Below are 16,095 nucleotides of genomic sequence, written 5' to 3' on the forward strand. Positions count from 1 at the left end.
TGTTTTTTTTGGTGCTAACTAAAAACTGAGGCTTATATGAAATAACAGGCTGTTCAATATTCCATCAGTTGTGAATGTGTTTGTGTTTTTCTACATGAGTGTGTTCTTGAAATTAAGACAAAAGAAAAGCCAACAAAAAGTTAACAATAGCTGTTAGGTTGTATTATCACCTCGTAAAAAAAAACTTGATATTTATTTTTCATAAACTTCAAATCCTTTCAGGACTAAATGAAGTAATATCTGCAAAGTGCTTAGCACAGTGCAGTAAAATATTCAGTAATCTAAGTAAATTAATTTTTAAATTTGGAGAAATCAATTTGTACGGTGAAGCGTAATCATAGTAAAGACCAAGAGAACTATGTTAAATATGAAAGATTAAAGAATTAGTGACATTTAGAAATAATGGGCACATTATATTGTTCGTTAAAAAAGAAATTTCTGTAGAGAGGTATAATATTATAAAGAAAAATGATCAAGAAGTGGGTGAGAGACTTGATTTTTTTGTTAAGTGGAGAAACTAGTGATCAGGAAGAAATGGAAATATTTGATGGACTTGCAAATGTGAGAAGCTAAGGCCTCCACAAATGTTTTCAGGTTCTAGTATTACAATTACATGGTGTTGAGTGTTGAGCTTACCAGATGGTTGTTTTAGATGAAGTCTATTGCAGTGGAGTAGGAAATGGCAACCCACTCCAATATTCTTGCCTGGGAAACCCCATTGACAGAGGAGCCTGGCTAGGTACAGTTCATTGGGTTGCAGAGTCAGACAGGACTGAGCAACTAACACACACACACACATAGCAATTGAAGAGAACAAGACAAAACTAAGAAGGGACTATTACAAAACCCCAAAGAACATATAACCAGAACATAAATAACATTCCTCTTTTACAGCCTACATAGAGTTACTTTTTAATTACACTCATTCTGTTTGAAAATTTTGTAACAAATTGTTTTTATATCAAAATAGTTTTCCTTTTATCATCATTTCTCCATACTGGAACTTAATGGAAAACTCTTACAAATGCACCACTCTCAAACATTTATATATATATATATATATATATGAATGAAATCCACAATTGAAATACATTTCTTATTGTGCTTTTCATTATTATTGAATGGTGACAACAGATAAAACTGTCTTTTTCTATCGAGTTAAAACTCATGTTCTTAAACTGCATTACCATCGTTATTCATTACACTATTGGAACTGCTACTTTATACTACTAAGAGGGTATGTGTGTGTGTGCGTGTGTGTGTGTGTGTGTGCTCAGTCGCATCCAACTCACTGTAACCTCATAGACTGTAGCCCGCCAGGCTCCTCTGTCCATGGAATGTTCCAGGCAACAATACTGAAGTGGTTGACATTTCCTTCTCCAGGGGATCTTCTCGATTCAGGGAAGATCAAACCCACATCTCTTGTGTCTCCTTTATTCTCAAGTTGATTCTTTACCACTAAGAGGGTAAGGTTTATCAGACGGTAAAGAATCTGCCTGCAATGCAGGAGACCAGGGATTGATCTCTGGGTTGGGAAGATCCCCTGGAGAAGGGAATAGCAACCCAATCTGGTATTCTTGCCTGGAGAATTCCATGGACAGAGGAGCCTGGCAGGCTGCAGTCCATGGACTTGCAAAGAGTTGGACACAACTGAACGAATAACACCCTTACTTAAGAGGGTAAGTCAATATAGTTCTACTCTTTATAATTAGAGTACAGACTGAAGGGGAATGAAATAAAAAAATCTCAAAACCTGAAGCTTGTATGTAGAGAATATATTTAGAGATTATAGTGTATACTTGTATTGGAATAAACTGAAAAGCAAACTATAAAAAAATTAATGTGCTGGAAAAAATGTTTAAAAAAATAAAGCAGTTGAATTTAGGTATATTTTAAGAGAATCAGGGGTTGACTGGCTCTCCGGCTAATAAATCTTAACATCTTAAAATGTATTATTTAAAATCCCCTTCAGAACAATGTGAAGAGAGATGGACTATTAGCATTCATATATTTTCACTGAGTTAACACTAGTGTAGTTTAGAAGATGAATTTAAATATATCATTATGTACAGTTGCTATTTAAAGCCCAAACTAGTGTCTGAAGCCTAAACTAGCATTTGATATAGGGATTATATTTAGAATCCTAGCATTTGGTGGTGGTCATAGTGGTGTTGATGACCCCCCCCCCCACTTTTTTTTAAACACGCAGTGTTTGCATTCTGTGCAAAATGGGTATGGCCCTTTAAATTATTTTTCTCAGTCATCTGCCCTGTTAAAATACCACCTTTCTCTATTTAAAAAAATGCAAATGGTAAAGCCTTAAGTTCAAATAGGAGCTGCTTTCTCACATCTTCACAAGGAGCTGGTAAATACTGAAGCTCCTTTGGAGCAAGAACCAGTCATATTTAGATCCCAGAAGAACTATCTTTTTTTTTTAACCTTTTTATTTTGTATTGGAGTACAGCTGATTGGACTTAGAAACTCATACTGAGTGAAGTAAGTCAGACAGAAGAGCCATCCTGAGTCCAGCTCACACATCTGTACCATTCGCCCACTGGGGTTTGCCTTTTCTCTTTGGACCAGACTTCAGCAGAAATCACCGAACTAACACAGGTATCACCAACTATACCTTTAGCTGTTGCTCTCAGTATATGTCATTATAGCCAGTGCTACTTGATTGCATATATGGAGCACAAAGAATAGAGATTTTAAAAAGTAATTCAGTAAATTTAACCTTGTAGGAAGAAGAGCTAAATCATTCACATTTAAAAATTACTTTACAAGGTAAATTACCTTATATTTTTCATGGTTTAGCATTGAATACAACCAATAGTGTTGTTAGCCAATATTTCAATATATCTCTTGGATTAACTGAGTGGATAGACCAAATGATCACATCAATGAAGGCAGGATATGAGTAATAAAATAATTATTTAATCAGTGATCAATTATTCTTGTCTGTATAACAGTGTGTATCTCTATTTCACACCTACATCCAGAATTTTCTTATATATGTGATGTTGCTTCCATATTCCTCATATATTCCAAATCTGGTAAAGAATTTTTAAAAGCATTATAAATCTATTTCTGTGCAATTGTGTTGTCTTATGAGAAATTAACTTTAGGAAATTTTAAATGCTATAAGTGAATATTATGAACACAGAGGCCTATATATTTTAATCATTTTGTAAAAGATAACAATGGAGCATAATTCTCTGAGGAAATTAAAATATATAAAAAGTATTTTATTTGATGATACATTGGCAAACTAGTGAACATAAGAATTTTTAATTTGCTTGTTATCAGAATTCTATTATATAGAACATTGTTGTTATCAAAATTATATTTAAACTATTTGAAGTAAATTAATTTTTCAAAAATTGCAAATAGTAATATTAATTTCATATAAATATATTAATATAAGTACTTATGTATAAATATTAATTTATTTCAAGGAAAATTAGTTGCTTTTAACCTATATTTTCAAATATTATGGACATAATGCCACACATCCTACAGGATTACTTGATTACAAATAAACCAATTCGAATCACAATTGTAGAACTTTCATTTTTAACAACTTGTTGGAAGAGGTTCTTTCAGAGATAATGGGAAGTGAACTACCTTTAATCATGAAAAAAGAATGAAGATAAAAAGATAGAAAAATATCAGGAGAACTGTGGAAAGAAATTTTAGAATATATTATGTTACACTATCTTTACAATGCAAAATGACTCATAAAAATTCTATTGGCATTTTTCTGGATAGAGAGAGTTTTTAAGTGTAATATGAATATTTCATGTATCATAGCACTGTTACCCTTTTAAAGTTGAAGTATATACAACATTTAGAGAACTCCAGGTAATAGGTGAAATGATATCTAAAGAGATGTTAACTGATAATTTTAAGAATGGGAAAGAAAATAATCTGAGATAAAAATCTTTCTTAAAAGAAAATTGCAAAATAAAATCATGCATCAGTAATTAAATAGCATGAAATCATGATGTCAGTAATACACAAAGAACCCAGAAAGATAGAACCTGAAAACTTAGTTTTAAAAAAAAAATGCAGATTTATGTGTCTTAGAATTGTTATTAAAATTTTTTAGAGATGAGTGGAAAAAATGCAACATATGCAACGGTGAAACACACTCCTTCCAAAAAGCCGACACGAAAAGAAAGTGAGTGTTTTTTTCTCCCAGTCCCTACTGAATTATGATATTATTCTTTCCCTTGGTAAATAATTTTTAGAATTTCATTTTAATTTAGCATATGACACCTTATGTCTAACTCATTCTCAAGATTTTGTCATTTAAAAGATTTACCTAGTGGACTTTACATAGTAAGAAAAAAAAAATTACATAAATCTCCTTTATTTGGAAAAAAACTTTGTCAACTCTATTCAAACATATTTATAACCTACTTGCTTTCTGAGAAATAGTGTGAGTATTAAAAGATTTCTCTTTTAATCTCCAGAGACAAAAGAGCAGCTAATTTACACAGAAGTGAAAACAGTCACTCCACAGTCCAACCAGACAAAGATAACAAGAACTGAATTACATAAAGAAAAAGGTAAAGTTTATGTAGAGGCCTAGATTGTTGTTGTTTAGTCACTAAGTCATGTAAGACTCTTTTGCGACCCCATGGACTGTAGCCCGCCAAGTTCCTCTGTCCATGGGATTTCCCAGGCAAGAGTACTGGAGTGGGCTGCCATTTCCTTCTCAAACCAGGAATCAAACCTGCGTCTCCTGCTTGGCAGGTGGATTCTTTACCACTGACCACGAGGGAAGCTAGCTTACATGTCCCCCAATTGCTCAGTTTATCATGGTACCAAATTATTAAGCCTGCCCAGTTTCATGAGGCTGCCTAAACTATATCCTATAACCTAAACAAAAAAAGTAGTATTGAAAATGAAATGTCCATATTTAGTATATTGCAGATAATTAATGTAGTTTGGGTGCTATATACATAAATTTGTAACTGAGCAATCAATAGGGAAAATTCATTCTTTTCAATTTGTTTGGAAACAATTGTGACTCTCCTGATGTCATTATCCACTTGTTCTATGAAGTTTCAAGAAACAATGCATGATTAACATTATCTGATACATGTCTGGAGTTATAATTTCTTCTACTGCTGAAACTATAGCAAAGTTCCAATGAGAAAATGATGGGTATTTATATATATATATACTTTGTATGCATGGAAGCACACACTATTTACAGAATTATAAATATACTCTGATCATGGGTCAATAAAATTGACTTATACAGATATGTTTTAGAAGTATGTTTGCATTTCAAAAACCAAATATCCATTTTTAATATTTACTTTGTATTCATAAATCATAGAGATGAATCACAGGATTATTTTGATAAAGTTAGAATAAGTGACTTTCCTAAGAGATACATGTTAACAGAACAGAATAACTCTCAGTTCACTGATGTTTCAAATTGCTCATTCTCCCTTTCAATTTATAATTTCAAGTTTGAAGACATTCAAGAGTTAGGGTCTTGAATTTATGGAACATGTCCCTCTAAGCCCTGCTCAGTAACTTAATCTTTCCTCTGCTGATCTCCTCAGCCTCTTTTTTTTTCCCCTCTGGACAGGGTCTTCAGTTCCATTTCCTTGGCTTTTCACGGTAGTGATTCTCGGAATCTTCTGTTTCCTTCTCCTTTTAACCACAGGAATCTTAGGATTTATGGGTAAGTTAAACAAGCCCTGTGCCCTGAACCAAATGTCTCCTCCCTTGGGAATTACTATTTTTACCAGTCTTCTTTTCCTAGTAGTTCCAAAGCTATGATCTCCAGTGTTACCCAAGAAACCTTTCCACCATTACCATTAATATAATCACATGGACAATTACCAAGTTCCTCAAAAGTTTCTAATGTCTTCTTTACTGACACAGTCTGGATCATATTCAGGACACTTCCAGGAAAGACTATATTTCAGATTTTATTGATAACTGATCATACTTTGTGAACATTAATTTCTCTGTACTCTCTGACCTTTCATAAATGGTCCAATCCTCCTGCAATCTCCATTCTGCAGTTCAAATTTACTTTTTTAAATTGTTTATTCTCACAAACACCTAATACAACCCAACAATGCTTTTTCTCCTATACTATTACAGTCACCTCCTAGAGTCAACAGACTTTCAAAACCCTATTGCAATTGCCAGATAAACTTCTCCAAGTATATCTATGATCATGTCACCAAAATGCCAAGAAACTGTCTCATCCTGTACTGAGTTATGTTAAAATCCCCCTACTTCTATTTGCTTTTGTGAATCACAGTTTTATTTCAACCAAATGATTTTGAGCTTTCCTCCCTATGTCCAAATTGGCTTCAGATAACTTTAGATCATTTGCTGGTCCCTACAGGTTCTCTAAGTCTCTCTGTCACAGCACGTTTGTTTATGCTCTTCTCTTCATCTGGACAGCCTTCCTCGTGTAGCCTGCCTCTGCCTATGGACATTTTAGACATCTCTCAAGGCCCATCCCATAGGACATGGATGACTTCTAAATCATCCATGATGTATTTTCTAATTCCCTAACTTGACATCAGTTCTCTGTCTAAAACTCATTTTGTGACTTTTATTATTATTTTCTATTGGAGTATAAATTGCTTTACAAAGTTGTTTTATGTTCTGCTATACAATGAAGTGAATCAGCTATATGTATAGATACATCCCCTCCCTCTTGGACCTCCATCCCACCCATCTGGGTCATCACAGAGCACCAGGCTTAGCTTGCTATGCTCTACGGCATGTTCTCACAGGCTATTTTATACATGGTAGTATATATTCTTCAGTCCTAATCTCCCAATTAGTCCAACTCCTCCCTTCTCCTCCATGTCCACACGTCCGTTCTCTACCTCTGCATCTCTATTCCTGCCCAGCAAATAAGTTTATCAGTACCATTTTTTTAAGATTCCATATATATGCATTAATATGCGATATTTGCTTTTCTCTTTCTGACTTACTTCACTCTGCATAACAGGCTCTACATTTGTCCACCTCAGTTTAACTGACTCAAATTCATTCCTTTTTATGGCTAAGTAATATTCTATGTTTATATGTACCACAACTTCTTTATCCACTCATCTGTCAATGGACACCTACATTGCTTGCATGTCCTGAATATTACAAATAATGCTGCAATGAACATTGGGGTACATGTGTCTTTTTGAATTATGGTTTTCTCAGGGTATATGCCCAGTAGTGGGATTGCTGTTTCATATGATAGTTTTATTCCTAGTTTTTTTAAGGACTTTCCATACTGTTCTCCATAGAGACTGTATCAATCTACATTCCTGCCAATAGTGCAAGAGGGTTCCCTTTTCTCCACATCCTCTGCAGCATTTATTGATAAACCAAACTCTTTGAATTGTATGCCTGTGTGTATACATATAATCATGTATATAACAGATATATATTACTTTTATTAACATACAATTCTCCGACCATATATTCCCACTTTTACTGAGTAAAATTCAGTGACTTCAAGCATATTCAGAGGTGTACAACCATGAAACAGACTGTTCATCATTCAGTTTTGTCTAATGCTTTTTGACCCCCATGAGCTGTGGGCAACCAGGGTCTTCTGTCCATGGGATTTCCCAGACAAGAATAATGGAGAGGGTTGCCGTTTCCTTCTCCAGGGGATCTTCCAGACCCAGGGATCAAACCCAGGTCTCCTGCATTGCAGGCAAATTCTTTACCATCTGAGCCACCAGGGAAGCCTAACTTTTGTCAACATTAGAGCACACTCATTAGCTATTGCTTCCCATTTCTCTCCAAATTTGCTAGCCTAAAGCAACCAATAACCTATTTTATGTCTCTCCAGATTTTCCTATTCTGGATATTTCTTAAACATGGAATCTATAATACATGGTCTTCTGTGACTGGCTTCTTTCACTTAATATGATGCTTCCAAGTGTCATTCGTGATAGGATATATCAACATAGCATTCCCTCTAATTGCCAAAAAATAATCCACTGTATGGATATAATTAATCTATATATTAATCTTTTATCAGATATATAATTTGTAAATATTTTTCCCATTATTTGTATTACTTTTCACTCTCATAGTAACTTTTCATGTGTAAAAGTTTTAATTTTGATGAAGCCCAGTATACTCTTACTTTGATGACTTGTGTTTTTGATATCATGTTCAAGAAACCATTGCCTAACCCAGGGTCACAACTTTCACCTATGTTATCTAATGTCATAGTTTTAACTTCTTCATGTGTGTGTTTGATCCATTTTGAGTTAATTTTCATATGTGATGTAAGGTGAATATGAGGTATCTTTCCATTTATTTAGGTCTTTAATTTTTAATGATTTTCTTTTTAAAGTACATGTTTTACACATGTTTGTTAAATGTATTCCTGAATATTTTACTATTTTTGATGCTACTATAAATGGAACATTTTTCTTAATGTTATTTTCAGATTAGCCATTGCTAGTGTTGAGATCACAAGCTTTACCTTAAAAATCCAAATATCTTAGCATTCCCAAAGGTTTTTCATGATGTAATTTTTTGTCTTCCTATATGGTGTTATCTCTCTAAAAAGCACAGGAATAAAACTCCTGAACATTAACTGACATATTAAAATTTGAATTATGCCTATTAGTCTGCCCCATGTTATGCTTTCCTAGAGCTAATGATGTATAGTAAAGTTTTCCAGGGTCGATTACCAGAGCCTCCACTGGTCAATGGAACACAAGAAAATTCCACATCTAAAACCATGACTCTCAAAGAGAAACCACTTAACACAGGTATGTAGACATAAAGACTGAAACAGACAAGTTTCTTCTCTGCCTCTCTCAATCACGTGATAACCTGCTCAAATTGGATTTTATTTTAGAATCAGTCAATTGTGGAGTCCAACTTTCATTTCACTTAATTGGGGGAAAAAAAAACTCAATCTTTCCCAGTAGTCAGATTCATCTGTATACATGATACATTCTTTTAAATCACTGTTTCACAAAATAATACTTTTTCTACCAAAAAGTTCTACCAAAAATTTATTCAGCACATTCTCTAATCATTATTATATGATCTCTGTGGATATGTAGATCAGATACTAGGTTTATGTACCTGATGTACATAAACAGTTACAATGTATCAATGCTAAGTTAAGATCAGCTCTGTACCTATAGAATTTACTTAGTCTAGAGAATGCTTCCCTTGTGGCTCAGCTGGTAAAGAATCCGACTGCAATATGGGAGACCTGGGTTCTATCCCTGGGTTGAGGAGATGGCCTGGAGAAGGGAAAGGCTATCCACTCCAGTATTCTGGCCTGGAGAATTCCACGGACTGTATAGTTCACAGGGTCGCAAAGAGTCAGACATGACTGAGCGACTTTCACTTTCTTTCTTTCAGAGAATACAAAGAAGTTTTTTTTTCCCCTGTGAACTTCTATCTGTAGAGATTGTGAGAAAAAACATCAATTTTCTAAGATATATTTCCTAGAGAATTTTAATAGTATTATGCATAGATTTGAAGGGATGTAAGTCATCTCCCTAAGGCCAGGAACTTAGAAATGAAGTCCATCCATCTCATGAAACCAGTGGTTTTACAAGGACTAGAAAGGATTCCTCAGTAGCTAAGTTCCAGAGCATTCCTTTCAAGATACACACTGAATGGTCGGACACAAAACACTCTTTTGTTTTCAAGGAAAGAAATGTAAAAGTAAATGGTCGTGTTGTGGACAGAAATGTTACTATTTTTCGGATGAATTGACGAGCTTTGAAGAAAGTAAAAAAATCTGCAAGGAAATGGGCTCCACACTTCTTAAGATAGAAGATGAGGAAGAACTGGTGATGTATTTCTGTTTTCCATATCACCCTGTATTCATCTGGCCATCTAGCCATTAGTTGTTGCCTAAATCTATTTTTTTTTTAAGCTGTGCTGGGTCTTCCTTGCTACCCTTGGGCTTTCTCTAGCTATGGTGACAGGGCTTCTTATTGAGGTGATTTCCCTTGTTGGGAATATGGGCTCTAAAGCTTGGGCTCAGCAGTTATAGTGCATAGGTTTAGTTATCTGTTGCATGTGGAATCTTCCTGGACTGGGGATCCAAGCTGTGTCCCCTGCAGTAGCAGACAGATTCTTAACAACTTGATCACCGGGGAAGTCCTGTTGGCTAAATCTTAATGCTTGGTAATATTTGAGTGTCCATAGTTTACAGTTGTAAGTTGATTCAGATCTAGACAGTTCTCATCTTAAGGTCAGAAATATAAGTAGAAATGAAATTAAAATTTCATTTAATTCATCCAATACATCCACAGTTAGAACTTTTCCAGTAGAGCAAATGTAAAGGGGAACATGAAACAATTTGGAAAAAAATTATACTTAAAATATATCATTTTATCCAAGATAATTGTATTTTCATACTGATAATTTCATGGAAATGTAGCTTCTCTCTGAAAAAAATGTCATTTTACCTTCAACAAAATCAAGAAATACGACAATACCACTGAGTTTAGGGTAAAAGGAAGAACTCAGTATGAATTTTAAATTGAAGATCAATTAATTCCAACTCATATTAAATTTTGACTCATACTAAGGCTGTGGTTTTTCCAGTGGTCATGTATGGATGTGACAGTTGGACTGTGAAGAAGGCTAAGCGCTGAAAAACTGATGCTTTTGAACTGTGATGTTGGAGAAGATTCTTGAGAGTCCCTTGGACTGTAAGGAGATCCAACCAGTCCATCCTAAAGGAGATCAGTCCTGGGTGTTCATTAGAAGGGCTGGTGCTGAAGCTGAAACTCCAGTACTTTGGCCACCTCATGCGAAGCGTTGACTCACTGGAAAAGACCCTGATGCTGGGAGGGATTGGGGGCAGGAGAAGAAGGGGACAACAGAGGATGAGATGGCTGGATGGCATCACCGACTTGATGGACATGGGTTTGAGTAAACTCCGGGGGTTTTGTGATGGACAGGGAGGCCTGGCGTGCTGTGATTCATGGGGTCGCAAAGAGTTGGACATGACTGAGCAACTGAACTGAACTGAACTGAACTTCGAAGAAAATTGAACTAAATATTTCATAATCTGTATCAATATCCTTGATTTGAATAGAGAAATAATTCACTATTATTCTTTCAAGAAATATGTATACTTACATTCAAAGTTAAGGAGTCTTTTAATATTCTCTCACAGATAAATAGACACTAAGACTCACTCAATTATTTGTAATAGTACAGTTACCCATATCCTTGGCTTTTAACAACTCATACATAACTATAAAAATATGAACTTGAAAACCATCAAGAAAATAAAGCAAATCTAAACCCATAAAGAAGACATTTGCAGATCCGAAGTAATCTCCTTTTTATTCCAAGGGGCTTCCCTGGTGACTCAGACAATAAATAGTATGCCTGCAATGCAGAAGATATGGGTTCGATCCCTGGGTCGACAAGATCCCCGGAGAAGGGAATGGCAACCCACTCCAGTATTCTTTTTTTTTTTCCTCTCCAGTATTCTTGCCTGGAGGATTCCATGGACAGAGGAGCCTGGTGGGCTCAGAAATTAGCATTAGAGTCTAGAAGCCCTAATCTTTCATGTAGGATATCTTCATCAAGAAATAACAGCATCTATGGAAACCATGAAACTGAATGTCAAATCTTATAAATAGATGATATATATGTAATTTTTTTCTGGGTAGAGAGACTAAGTTTTTGCCATATTCTCTATGGTAAAAGAAACAAAGGAAATTAAAAACAAACTAAGGGTAAAAATTAAAGCAGAATAGGGAAATACGAAATTTATAGTCATAAACTCTCTTTAGTTCCCTTTCACACATTACTTTGCTTGTAATAAAACTGGTTATATTTTCTTTCTAACATATTTTAGGAAGATCACATGAGGTAATATATGTGCATTGTTGTTGTTTAGTTGGTAGTTGTTTAGTTGCTAAGTCATGTTGACTGCTTTGTGAACCCTGCCAGTCTCCTCTATCCTTGGGATTTCCCAGGCAAGAGTACTTGGGTGGGTGGCCATTTCCTTCTCCAAGGAATCTTCCAGAACCAGGGATCAAACCCCCATCTCCTTCATTAGCAAGCAGGTTCTTTATCCCTGAGCCACCAAGGAAGCCCCAATATATGTGCATACATGTAAAAATTAAGTTACAAGATGAACTTCAGTTACATTTGTACTTACAACTAATTTTAAGATACCTGTGTAAACATCTCATCTGGTAGAAAAAGGACCACTTCTTCAAGATGCTTACTTCAAAAAAATAAGCACAGTAATTGTGAAACAAAAATTTAAGTGACATTGGTAAAAACCTCACATCCATCACACCTGGACCTCAAAATACAAACCAGTTTTGTTCTTGAGCTACAAGTGTCAGCTTTAAAAGTAAATTAAGATATTTTAGTCTGAGGATTAAATAAGATAGGTACAGGACTTCCCTAGTGGCCCAATGGTTAAGACTTTGCCTTCCAACACACGAGGTATGGATATGATCCCTGGTCAGGGAGCTTAGAGCCCACATGCCTCTTGGCTAAAAATCCAAAGCACAAGACAGAAGCAATTTTGCAACACATTCAAAAAGAGCTTTAAAAAAATGACCCACATCCAAAAAATCTAAAAAAAAAAACAGATAGGTAAGCTAAGAGAGTGTTACTTTTTGTCTCATTTATGCCACTATATTTAACAAATATAACTAAGATTCAATTATTTTATCATTTGAACAGAATCAGGATGAAGCTGATCTTTATACTTTTTGTTACTCAAAATAATAAAAATATTAAAAAGATTATTATTTCATTACAGAATTATGAAACTACTTTTTTCCTAATAGAATATATTTCTTTTTATTGCAGAATTTCATTCAGAGCCAACTATCCTATTTCTACTGGATTGGATTATCTCGTAAAGGAACCGGAAATCAATGGACATGGGAAGATAAGTCAAGGCCTTTTCTCAAATTGTAAGTCTCTAGAATAGATAGTAAATAATAAGTTCCATATTCTAGTTTACATTTCGAAAAGTATTTAGGGAAATGCACACTTTCAATATAGAGACAAATATGCATATATATATGGGCGTATACAGGTGGCTCAGTGGTAAAGAATCCATTGGTAATGCAGGAGACACAGGTTTGTTCCCTGGATCAGGAAGATCCCCTGGAGAATGGCAACCCACTGCAATATTCTTGCCTGGGAAATCCCATGAACAGAGGAGGCTGGCAGGATACTGTCCATGGGGTTGTAAACAATCGGACATGACTTACGACTGAGCACACACATTAGCATTGCATGTACATAGACACACACATACAAAGAATTTAAGTTCAGAAAATGAGTATATATAGAGACGGAGGCTTTTCAGCTTGACTGCTATAATCCTCAAAAGTATGCCTTAGGAAAGGTTTGTAGCTCAGTTGGTAAAGAATCTGCCTGCAGTGTAGGAAACCCAGGTTTGATCCCTGGATTGGGAAGATCCTCTGGAGAAGGAAATGGCAACACACTCCAGTATCCTTGCCTGGAAAATCTCATGGACAGAGGAGCCTGGCGGGCTGCAGTCCATGGGGTTGCAAAGAGTTGGGCATGACAGTGACTAACACTTAGGGCACCAAGGGATAGTTTCTTGTAAGGAAAGAAAAAAATATATATGCCTTAAATTTGAACCAATATTTCTTATGTTTGCATTAGTGAATGTCTATTTTACATTATTTATATGCTTTTATTTTATGTTAAGTGATTGGAAAGAGTCAGACAAAGGACACTGTGCAAGTATTAAAGCAACGAAGATATCTGCTTCCAACTGTTCCAGACTCATGCACTTCATTTGTGAGAAGTGGATAGCTTGTCTTGCTACCTAATGAAACAACAACCAAAGACACATACAACAACTTTTCCTTACAAAAACTCAGACCCTTGGAAGTCCAGTCTGTATATATCTCATTTCAGAATGCTTTGTTATGGGCTGCACCTGTATTCTAGCTTGATAGAGATACATTGTGGACCCTCCACTTCTGCCTCTTTCAAATGTAGATCTCAGATCACACTGGTTATGAGCACAGGTTGGCACAGTGAGACAGTAGCAGTGCTTCTCATGAACCTTAGGACTGTGTAGTCAATTTCTGCAACTCACACAGATTTAGTAAGTAATCTTGCAAACTGTTGTCACTGTCATGTTCATTTTACCTGGGATTTAATGCCAAGAATAAGTGAAGTCATTATATTGTATCAATTGTATATGCATTTGTTTGATTCCTTACTTTTTAGCAGAAAGACAGCATAGTAACAGAAAGAAAATAAATAGATCTGTGTTTGTGACCTATACCACAACTAATAGCTTGAATGCCCTGGCAAGTCCAGACTTCTGGGTATAATTCCATATTGCAAAGTGGCTGTACCATTGTGCATTCTATTAGCAGTGTATGAAAATTCCATTTGCTAGTGTCCTACTAACTTTAATATTGAAAACATTTTAATCCATTTTTAATAAAGGTGTGGTATAATAAAGGTATATTTGTATATCTCTAATGAATAAATGATGTGCACCATCCTTTCATATGATCTCCTATGGTAAAGATTGATTAAATATTTTGCCTATTTTTAATTGGTTGTTCATTTTCTTATTATTGAGCTCTGAGAGTTCTCTCTTTATATATTTTGGATGTTAATATTTTTACAAACATATGTTTTATAAATACTGACTTCCAGTATACCTTGTATTCTCTTAACATTCTTTTTAGAAGTTTAGATGAGCAGAGTTTAACTTGAAGAAATGCAGTAAATAATTTTTAAACATATGTTTTTATATTTAAGAAGTTTTTAATTAAGAAATCTTAATTAACCTGAACTTGAAAAAATTTCTCCTATGCCTTCTACTAGAAGCTCTAAGTTTACATTGAATTCTATATTTCATTGCATTAATTTTTGCATATAGTGCAAAGTATGGATTGAATTCTTTTTAAAAATGTTTTGCAAAAAGATGTCTAGTTATTTCAGCCCATTTTTTGAAAATTGTTCTCTTCTGTTGAATTATCATGGCACTTTTGTCAAAAATCAATTTGCCACTTATACTTGTATCTATTTCTAAACTCTCTATCTTATTTCATTGATCTGAATATCTGCCATCTTTCACCAATAACTTGATTATTGTGAATTTATAAGAAGTTGTGAAGTGATGTGAGTTCTCCTGCACTGTCTTTTTCAAAATTGTTTTAACTTATTTTTTGCAAAGAAGAAAAAAACTACTTAGTGGCCATTTTTTTATTATAATTCCATTACTTAGTAAATAAAATCTTAGCTACTTGAAAGAAATGGCTGATTCTAAAATAGGGTAGAAAATACATAAGAAATACATAAGGGGTAGGAAATACATAAGTAGAGCCTGGAGATTTTTTGTAGTTCTAGAAAATGGAGAAGTGCTTAAAACTGTAGGGGTATGTCAACTAGGTAAAGGAATTACCAATGGCCAAAGATGGAACAATTTAAGCAGCAAAAATCACAAAAAAGAAATAGTATTAATTATAACCCCAATATAAAATATCCATGAGTCCACAGTAGTATAATATGATTGAATACTTAAGCAAATGAGGGAGATGAAACAATCTCCTGTGCAGAAAAATTCTAAATAAATAATGTAGATGCTCTTGCCTAAAAGTGATGGACTCCTTACTCCTTAAGTACTTACTGCACATAATGATTTCCTTCCAAAGAAATTATTACAGAGATATATGGAAGAGGGAAAATAAGAGTAACCTTAGAGTGGAAAACCTGACAAACACCACCTCAGTGAGCAAAGGTAACATCGACAGTGAGGTCATGCTCGCAGTTTGTTCTCTTGATGTGATGTGATAAAATTTGCACTCTGTCATCCTCCCCAAATTTACAACTCCAATCTCCTCATGAGAAAAATGTCAGACATATCTCAATGAAGGCTATTCTAAAATATACCTACCTAGTACTTTTCAAAACTATCAAGATCATCAAACACAAGGAAAGTCTGTAATAGCCAGGGGAAGCCTAAAGAGACATGACATCTAAATGTCATGTGGTAACCTGGATGGGATCCTGGAATAGAGAAAGGATATAGGTAAAAACAATTATGAAGCATGAATAAACTATGGA

At 34.7% G+C, this 16,095-nt stretch overlaps 1 protein-coding gene across 3 annotated transcripts; it reads left to right on the plus strand.

Annotated features, from left to right (window-relative positions):
* Positions 1-2,372: 2,372 nt before the first annotated feature.
* Positions 2,373-14,481, plus strand: LOC122680497 (C-type lectin domain family 9 member A-like). 3 transcript variants are annotated; one of them, XM_043881954.1, is made up of 8 exons: positions 2,373-2,613; positions 4,109-4,180; positions 4,476-4,571; positions 5,609-5,704; positions 8,664-8,783; positions 9,685-9,827; positions 12,835-12,941; positions 13,712-14,481. In XM_043881954.1, the coding sequence occupies exons 2-8, from the start codon at positions 4,111-4,113 to the stop codon at positions 13,833-13,835; spliced, it is 756 nt and encodes a 251-aa protein (XP_043737889.1). In that variant the 5' UTR covers positions 2,373-2,613; positions 4,109-4,110; the 3' UTR covers positions 13,836-14,481. The 3 variants fall into 3 exon arrangements, with proteins under 3 accessions (XP_043737889.1, XP_043737890.1, XP_043737891.1); XM_043881955.1 differs by having other exon boundaries at positions 8,685-8,783; XM_043881956.1 differs by lacking the exon at positions 8,664-8,783.
* The last annotated feature ends 1,614 nt before the right edge of the window (positions 14,482-16,095 follow it).

The sequence above is a fragment of the Cervus elaphus genome, chromosome 22 (assembly GCF_910594005.1).
Source record: "Cervus elaphus chromosome 22, mCerEla1.1, whole genome shotgun sequence".
In the NCBI taxonomy this organism is placed as follows: Eukaryota; Metazoa; Chordata; class Mammalia; order Artiodactyla; family Cervidae; genus Cervus; species Cervus elaphus.